General features: G+C 39.2%; 1 protein-coding gene across 1 annotated transcript; it reads left to right on the forward strand.

The window, feature by feature from the left end:
• The first annotated feature begins 797 nt into the window (after positions 1 to 797).
• On the forward strand, positions 798 to 8,449 carry LOC102855530 (heterogeneous nuclear ribonucleoprotein A1-like 2-like). Its single transcript, XM_006893814.1, is given in 5 exon segments — positions 798 to 988; positions 7,485 to 7,539; positions 7,541 to 7,870; positions 7,872 to 8,202; positions 8,205 to 8,449. Coding segments are annotated over 5 exon segments (1,152 nt in total).
• Positions 8,450 to 10,103: the final 1,654 nt, after the last annotated feature.

Here is a 10,103-nt window from a genome sequence, read left to right on the forward strand (position 1 = left end):
AGATTTCAAAAGGATACTCAAGAATATAAAGCAAAGTTAGAAAAACCAAAAAGGAAGACAATGTTTAGCACTTTCCGAGCTGAAAGAACAAAAGAACAAATTCAAGTCTCACATTGTAATATTGAAGGATTCGATGGGCAAAATCTCAAATGATGCAAGAAGCATCAAAAGAATATTGAAGAAATACACAGAGTCAATGTACCAAAAGGTGGGCGTTACCAATTCCAGGAAGTATATCATTAAGAAACAATGACAATGGCTCCCAGTATCAGCACAAGAGTCCACAGGTCACAGGGCACTGAAGCCACTGTTGGTAAGCCTGGCTCCTGACCCAGGCCCAGAAGCATGCAGGCCACAGGCTTCCTGACCCTAAAATAAATTGCTACCTTTGCTGCAGAGGATGCTCTCTCTGTCCCTGACAGGAGAAAACAGATCACTGGCCTTGAACAAATGCTGATAGGCTGCTGCTCAACTGTTGGTGAACCTGCCCCCAGCCCCTGCCCCCATGTTCAAAAGCATAAAGACCACAGGCTTCTCATTCAGAAGTTAGACTGTTGCCTTTTCTGTTGAGCCTACATTTCCTGCCAGAGTCCAAAAGCATATCAGTGGTATATCTCTTACTGAAGCCTGCAGCCCGTGCTGCAACAGCTGAGACCCACTGAGAAAATGGCACTCTGGAAATTGATATAAAAATAAGGAGCTGGCAACTAATCACAAGGACACTACAGAAGCTACCTCATACATACCAAGAAGAAATTCACATAATGCCAAAGAAACAGCAGTCAGGTTCAAACACTATGAAAAAGCAAAACAAGCCTTTTCCTGAAAAAGCAGACCAGATCAAGAACCCAATAAGTACCCTGGAGGCAGGAAGGAAGAAGAAATACACTGTTACTGAGTTCCTGAAGAAGTTACAAATGATGAAGAAGAGAAAGAAAACCATCAGTAAAGAGTTAATAAAAAACAGCAAAAATGCAAGACAGATGGGGTACAGTCAACACAGTACTAGAAACAATAAAATAACATGAAAATGCAAATTGGAATATTAATACCTACGTTGAAAAAATATCCAGCATGTTAGAGGGACAAATAAAGGATAGATAGAACAGACTAAGTGAAAAAGAAATCAAGAATTTCACTGAGAACTTACTGGATGACAAAAGAGAGAAGTCAAAAGGATAAGGAAGAAAACTTAAGAATCATGTGAAATGATAATCAAACAAAACAACATACATATGATTGGAAATCCAGAAAAAAGGGAATAAGAATAAAAGTACTAAGAAAAATGTGAAGGGGGAATTAAAAGAATTAGAAGGAAATTTTCCAGGTATCATGAAGAATGAAGAAATAGACTTTAGAGAAACTCAGGAAACACCAAACAGACTAAACCTGGAAATAAAGACATTAAGACATATCATAGTAAAATTCTTCAAAAACAAAGAGAGAATACAACTCTGATTCACTCCTCAATTTTAAACCATGTAGTGTTCCCCTGTTCTGTTTGCACAACAGCCTCCTAGTCCAGGTATAAGTTTCACATGAGCACACTTAATTGCTCTGGTACTCTTCATTCTTCTCAGTGTCAGTCACAACTTGTTATGATCCACACAATCAAATGTCTTTGCATAGTCAATAAAGTACAAATAGACATTCTTCTGGTATTCCTTACTTTGAGCCAAGATGTATCTAACATTAACAGTGATATTCCTGGATCTATGGCCTCTTCTAAATCGTGCCTGAACTTCTGGCAGTTCCCTATCTATGTACTGTTCTAGCCATTTGTTTAATGATCTACAGTCTTTTGCTTGCATTAATATTAATGATATTACTTGATAGTTTCCACATTCAGTTGGATCACCTTTCTTGGGAATGGGGACAAATATGGATCTCATTCAATCCATTAGCCTGACAAATGTCTTCCAAATTTCCCGGCATAGACTAGTGAGCACATTCAAGGCTGCATCTGTTAATTGAAACAAGTCAAGAAAAAAAGATTCTTACCACTAGACTAGTAGGCAACATCATAATGAATGGAAAGATGATTGAAACTGTCAAAAGCTTCATCTTGTTTGGATCCACAATAAACACCCTTGGTACTAGCAGTCAGAAAATCAGGAGACACATTGCACTGGGAAAAATCTGCAGTTAGGGGCCTCTCCAAATCAGTTTGAGGACTAAGGTGCATCTTAGTCAGGCCATAGTCTCTCTTGTAATTTGAAATGCGTCTGAGAGCTTGGACAATGAATACGGATGGCAGAAAAAGAGTGATGCCTTTGAGCTGTGGTATTGGAGAAGAGCATTGAACATGGATGGCCAAGCGAACAAACAAAGATGTCTTGGAGAGTATGCAGCTGCAGTGCTCTTTGGAGACAAGGATGATGAGGTTTCTCCTTACATACTTTGAACAGGTTGCTAGGAGGGGCTATTCCTTGGAGAAGAACATGATGCTGGGAAGGGTAGAGGGTCAGCGAAGGAGAGGAAGACCCTCAACTAGGTGGATTTACATGGCGACTGCTGGAATGGACTGTTGTGTATCAGGAAGTGTGAGGATGGCACAAGATAGAACAGGGTTCAGATCTTTGTTCATAAGGTTGCTATGAGTTGTACTCGACTTGATGGCACTTACCTAACAACAACAATTGTAGCCTAGTGGTAAGAAGTTGTGCTGTGATCACAAAGGCATGCAATTCTAATCCATCAGCTGTTCTGTGGGAGAAAACTGGACAATTTCCTCCTGTGTGCTTTACTGCCTCCGAAAATCAGCTGCGTGACTGACTATGGTCAGTTCCAATTTGACAGCATACAACAACAATCAGAATTCCAGAACAAGAAGAATCAGAAAAAGGCATTGAAAAAAAGTGGACGAGTAACTAGATGAAAATTTTCCTGGTATCATGCAAAATGAGAAAATTTACATCCAAGAAGCTAAGCAAACTCCAAATAAAATAGACACCAAAAGAAAACCACCAAGTCGTATTATAGAATTTCCCAGAATCAAAGAAAGAGTTCTGAAAGCAGCAAAGGAAGACATTTGGATGGCCAACAGACACATGAAGAAATGTTCAAAATCACTGGCAATAAGAGAGATGAAAATTAAAACTACAATGAGATACCATCTCACCCCAGTAGCAGTGGCAAAGTTTAACAGAGCAGGAAGCAATAAATGTTGGGGGGATGTGGAAAGATTAGAACCCTCATATGCTGCTAGTGGGATTGTAAAGTGGTATAAGAATTTACCAAGGTAGTTTGGTGATTCCTCAAAAAGCTGAACTTAGAAATTTCATATGACACAGTTATTCCACTGCTAGGAGAATAGAACTAAGACACAGAGATTTGTACATGTATACTAATATCAGCATTATGCACAATAGCAAGAAAATGGAAATAGCCCAAATGTCCATTAACAGACAAATGTAACACTAAGGAGCAACAATTTCATAAAATACTACATAATGTGGGAAAATTTAGAGAGCATTATGCTGAATGAACTCAGTCTCATAAAGAAAAATTCTGCAAAAATAATCCTGTTATTGTAAAAATATAAGGATATAAAATGTGTATAAAAGTCCAAAAGGGGAAAAGGAGGGGGTAGGGCAGTGGAGTGTGGAGAGAAGGGGTATCACTAGGATGACGGAGTTTGCTGGGTAGAGGGAGAGGGTGAAGGAATTAGGAAAGATCCAATGGGGACCTGAAAAGTCGAGATAATAGTAGGCATAGATCAATAGTGATTAATTTTATAAAATAAAATGTATATGAAGTATCATATGAAACACTATATAAAGAAAGGAATGTGTGAAACACAATGTACATGAATTTTGTATGCAAACCAATATAAAACAGAGAAAAATAATTATCTATAAAGGAGAACCAATTAGATTAAGTGCTGATTTCACAGTGGAAACCATACAAGCAAGAGGAAAATGGCATGACATATAAAAAACTTTGAAAGAAAATAGATGCGACCTGAAAATGCTGTTCTCAGAAAGTCTCAAATATGAGGAAGATATCAGGATATTTAATAAATGTAGAAATTAAGGGCATTTGTGAAAATGAGACCAATGCTGCAAGAAATGCTAAAATAAGTGCTTTGTGCAGAGACACCACAGAAAAATGGATGGATCAAAGTAGCCAGCAGCAGCAACAACAACACATACACATGCGCGCACACACACACAGAGTAAAACACCACAAAACAAAATGTCAGTCTATACATGTAGCAGTTTTCCAGCTAAGTGCTGTTACCAACCTTTTTGAGGGTGCCTTTATGTTGTCCATTTAGGGAGTCAGGGGCAAAAAACAGGTAATATAGCACTTCCATTTTTTGTTGTTGTTATTGTTATGAGCCATTGAATCATCTGTTACTCAGTGACTCTATGTACAACAGTTCTGAACCCTGCTCTATCCTGAGCCAACTTCATTATCTCTGACATACCTGCCCCCATCACCCCAGTCACTGAGTCAATCCATCTCATCTGGGGTCTTCCTCTCTTTCTCTGTCCCTCCACCCTTCCAAGCATGATGTCCCTCTCCAAGGACTGGTCCCTCTTGCAAAATGCCCATAGTATGTCAGACAAAGCCTCAGAATCCTTGCCTCCAAGGAGCAGCCTGGTTTCACCCTCTCCAGGACAAACTTGTTTGTTCTCTTGGCAGTCCATGGCATACTCAATATTCCTCTCCAGTAGCACAACTCAAAGGCATCACTTCTTCTGTTATCCTTAGCCATTGTTCAGCTCTCTGAAGCATAGCAAGACCATGGCCTTGATCAGATTCAGTGCCTGCATGTAAAACTAGATTCTGGGCTCCAGTAGCAGTGGGAAGTTCCGTATTCACTTTGGCCCTCCCTAAATTAGGTAATTCTCATATTCCCAGATTGGTTTTTTTTATCATTACACCTTAAAACTATTGAGTGATTTTTTAAAAACATTTTTTTCCCCTTAAAAGGGACTTGAGGAAGCTATCGATGGTTTTATCTTTTTGGTTCAAGAGAAATATTTCAGTGTTATGGTACCATTTGATCAGGAAAGTCTGAATTTCTTTGTAATAAATCCCTTTGCCAAATGTGGGAGTTCCAGACTTGCTATTAACAAGAATGAAACAAATGGGTGAGTAAAGCTATCCTGATAGGGAAGCAATTATTAATAGGCGTTAAGGCTTGATAAAAAGTGTCAGAACAGGAATTGGACACTAAGGAGAACTATAGTATCTCCTGACAGGACCCGCCAATTATTTCTGGGCAATAAAGTTGGTATTATTTGAGGTGTCAGATGCCTACTTTCTGAGGTATTTAGGTATGTAGCTGAGACAACGGGAGGTTGGACGATTCAGAGAAACAAGGGATTCTCGGTTAAATTAAATACTTCATTTGGGAGCTAAAAATCTTAACTAGTAATCTCTTGGTCATTGAGCTACAAATTTTCCCTGGAATGTATGCATTTCTTCCAGCAAAATCCTACTGGGGGTTATGTAACTAAGGCATGAACTGAGATGAATGTGTGCAAGTATTATTTAATGGTATAGTGTACTAGGAATTGAAGATTTGTAGCATATTTAGATCCCAACTCTTGATAAATTTTTTGAAGACTGTGAAATAATAAAAATGCACATAAATCAAGTTTTATATACCATATGATGGGTAGATGAAGCTGTCTATTGTACCCTTTGTTTCTTTGCATTCTCAAGCATGGTTTTGGCAATGCAAAAAATTTGTAACAGTAACAAATTCAATTAAAGGAAATCTATGGAAAACTCCAAAATGTCAGAGATAAAACCTTGTGTCTTAGTAATCGCACTGGATGTGTTGTTGTTATTATGTGCTATTAAATTGACTATGACTCATAGGGACATAAGTACAATAGCTCTGAACTCTGCCCTGTCCTGAGCCAATCTGTTTCCAACACACCTATATCCATTATCCCAGTTACTGTGTCAGGCCATCTCCTCCAGGTTCTTCCTCTCCTGTGCTGTCCCTTCATCATTCTAAGCATGACGTACGTCTACAAGGACTGACCCCTTCTGCCACATGCCCAAAGTATGTGAGATAGAACTTGAACATAGGTGGTTTAAATGAACTGATAAAGAGAAAAATAAGAGAAACTAAAACCCATCAATATACAGTTATAAGAGACACATTAGAGAAGTGAAGATAAAGATACACAGATTAAGAACCAAAAAGCGGGAAAAAAATATACTAAGCTAATGGGAACCCAAAAAAGTAAGAAGAGCAATAATAATCACTGATAAAAAAGACTTCAAGGTTAAAACCACCATAAAACACAAGAAGGGACATTATATAATCCTTAGAAGGTAAGTAGAAGAAGAAGACATAAACAATAAATATCTCTGCACCAAATAATAAAGCTAAAAATAAACAAGACAAATACTAATAGACTTGAAAAAGGAATTAGAAAACACCATAATAATAGTAGGAGACTTTAATACACTCTCAGCAAAAGATGATTGGAGAAGAAGGTATATTATGCTTCTTTTGGGTGCATTGTTGTTATGTGCTGTCAAGTCACCTGCAACTCATAGCAACCCTACATACAATAGCCATAAACTCTGCCCTATCCTGTGCCACTCTCACTATCTCCAACACACCTATCCCCATTACCCCAGTCACTGAATCAATCCATCTCATTGGGTGTCTTTCTCTTATGCTGTCTCACCACCCTCCAAAGCATGACATCCCTCTCCAAGGACTGGCCCGACCTTGCAACAGGCCCAAAATATGTCAGATGAAGCCTCAGAATCCTTACCTCCAAAGAGCAGCCTGGTTAAACCCTGTCTAGGATGAACCTGTTCATCCTCCATGAAGAAAGCAAAACTCTGGCCCACAGTTCTCCAGCATTTGAGGTGCTGGAATAATAAAATACAGAAATGTCAGGCCATGCCTGCAGGATAAGGGCAAGTGTCTTAGGAGTCTTAGGGTCAGCTGGATGCAGCCTCTGGCTTATTGAAAAGAGGCAAGTATTGAATGCTCCAGGTGCTTGTGGCTTTCTTTTTGTCACAAGTGGGTGTCAGAATGGTAAAAATGAAATAAATTATAGTATACTTTGGAAAAATGCCAAATACAAGATATTATACTACTGGATAGTGTACATTTTTAAAAAGTGTAATTCCATCTTTGGCCAGTATTTGATGGGGCACACTAAAAGGGATGGAGGTCTGGGAGCTTCATATTTAAAGTAATTGGGATCCAGAAGGTAGGTATTTTTATTTGTTTAATAATCAGTTGGGGAAAGCAGTACAGATCTGGAAGACTACATCTGTGGACAGAATTGTTGGAGAAGCTCACTATCAGCAATCAAAAGTAGGTCAGTGACAGATTGTGGAAAAGACAATCAATTACTCTTGTGCAAGTTCAAATTGAGGTAACAGAAAATGAAAACATGTCCACGAGAAGCAAAATATGATCTTCAGCCTATTTATCTGAATTTAAAAAATTATCTTAAGAATAACTCTACCAGAGAATGCTGCTGAGGCAGCATTGCTAAAGTGTTTATTCCCACCACTATCGTGTCAAAGTCAGAGTCTTCTAAATGAGCTTGAACAGCTGCGGAAACTATTCATCGGAGGGTTGGGCTTTGAAATGACAGATGAAAATCTTAGAAGCTATTGGGAGACTCTCATGGACTCTGTGGTAATAAGAGATCCAAATACCAACCACTATAGCAGCTTTGGATTTTTCAAATAATCAGCTGTGGAAGAGGTGGCTGCAGCCATTAATACAATGCTCCAAAAGGTGGATGTGAGGGTTGTGGAAACAAAAAGTCCTATCTCAAAAGAATATTTTTAAAGACCAGGTGTCCATCTAACTGTGAGAAAGATCTTCGTGGGTGGAATTAAAGAAGAGACTAAAGAATATCACTTATTGACAAGATTATTTTGAAGTGATTAAAATCATGACTGACCAAGGCAGTGGCAAGAAGAGTGACTTTCCTTTTATAACTCTTGATGACCATGACTCTGTAGATAAAATCATTATTCAGGAATTTCATACTGTGAAAGCTCACAACTGTGCAGTAAAGAAAGCCCTGTCAAAGCAAGAGATTTCCAGTGTCTCTTCTAGCCAAAGAGGTTCTGGAAATTTTGGTGGTGGCTGTGGAGATGGTTTTGGTGGAAATGACAACTTTAGTTCAGGAGGAAACATCAGTGGACAAGGTGGCTTTGGTGGAAGCTGTGGTGGTGGTGGAGGATATGGAGGCATGACGATGGTTATAATGGATTTGGTAATGATGGAAGCAACTTTGGAGGTAGTGGAAGCTACAATAATTTTGGCAATTACAAAAATCAATCTTTACATTTTTGACCCATGAAGGAAGGAAACTTTGGAGGCAGAAGCTCTAACCTTTATGGTGGTGAAGGTCAATATTTTGTCAAGCCATGAAACCAAGGTGGCTACTATGGTTCAAGCAGCAGTATTAACTATGGCAGTGGCAGATGGCTTTAATAAGAAGAGAGCCAGAGAAGTGACAGGGAAGCTACTGGTTACAACAGATTTATGAACTCAGCCAAGCACAGTGGTGGCAGGGCCTACCTGCTACAAAGAAGACATGTTTGAAACAACACTAGTATGTATGGGGAAAAACCATCAAGGACAGTATTTTTAACTAATTTTATAGCCAGGTATTTTATTTTCTGTTCTGTGGAAAATGTAAAGCATTCTGGGGAAAAAAGGGGGGATTTAATACAATTTTTTTGCACTCATTCTGTTGATTGCTAAATGTCTAATTATGAACCTCAAACATCTTTTAAAAGAGAATAGGTTTGAAGAATTGAATGCCAATGTTTGAAGAACAGATGAGTTGTGGGACAATACAGAGGATATCATCCATGAAGAGAGCAACAGTTCACTATAAAGACAGAGAGCTGGACAATAAATAAGGATGACAGAAGAATAACTGATGTCTTTCAGCTGTGGTGTTGGAGAAGATTACGGAATATCCCGTGGATGGTCAAAAGAACAAAGAACTATGTCTTGGAGAGAGTGCAGCCAGAGTGCTCTTTGGAGGCGAGGATGATGAGGCTTCGCCTCACACACTCTTGGCATGTTGCTAGGAGGTGCTAGTCCTCGGAGGACATGATGCTGGAAAGGGTGGAGGGTTGGTGAAGGAAAGGAAGAGCTTTAACTAGGTAGATTGACACTGTGACTGCTGCAATGGGCTCTAGTGTTTCAGGAACTGTGAAGGTGGTACAGGATAGGGCAGGTTCTGATCTCTTATTCATAGGGTTGACATGAGTCATACCTGATTTAATGGCACCTAACAACAACCTGTGCTGTCAAGTTGAGCAGGACTCATAGTGACCCTATGAGCAGCCAACAGGAAACCTTGCCTTATCCTGTGCCATTCTCCTCATCTCTGACACATTAGTGTGTATTGCTGAACTCAGTGTGTTCAAGGTCTTTTTCTCCTTTTCTGACCTTCCATTTTTCCAAGCATGATGTCCTTTCCAAGGAATAACCTCACCTAGCTACATGTCCCAAATATGAATGAATACTGTGTTTGTCTATAAGGAGTACTCTGGCTGCACTTTTCCCAACACGTATCTATTTGCTCATTTGGCAGCCTGTGGGATATTCAGTACTCTTCTCCAGCATTACAACTCAAAAACATCAATTCTTCTTCTGTCATCCTTATTCATTGTCCAGCTCTCTGATGCATAAAAGGTGACTGAGAAGACCAGGACCTGAATCAGGTACACTTTAGTCTTCAAACCGACATACTTTCTCTTCAGTATTTTGGAGAAGTCTCTGACAGCTGACTTGCCTGCTACAATATGTCTACTGATTTCTTGACAGCTGGTACCAAGGATTTTTATTGTTGAGACAAGCAAGAGAAAATCATTGACAGCTTAAATTCTTATTGACAGCTTCAATTGTTTCTCCGTCTGTTGTAATGTTGACTGTTGTTCCTGTGGTGAGGATCTCTGTCTTCTTGATGTTGAGATGTGATCTTCTGCAGCAAGCATTTCATATCCTCCTCACTTTCAGCTAGCAAAGTTGTGTCAAATGTATAATGCAGATTTTTGATGCCACATACATATATACGGTTGTTGTTGTTGTTATGTGCATCAAGTAGTTTGCAGCTCATAGTGATCCTATG

The sequence above is a fragment of the Elephantulus edwardii genome, unplaced genomic scaffold (genome assembly GCF_000299155.1).
Source record: "Elephantulus edwardii isolate Elephantulus edwardi_28Jun2011 unplaced genomic scaffold, EleEdw1.0 scaffold00131, whole genome shotgun sequence".
Lineage (NCBI taxonomy): Eukaryota > Metazoa > Chordata > Mammalia > Macroscelidea > Macroscelididae > Elephantulus > Elephantulus edwardii.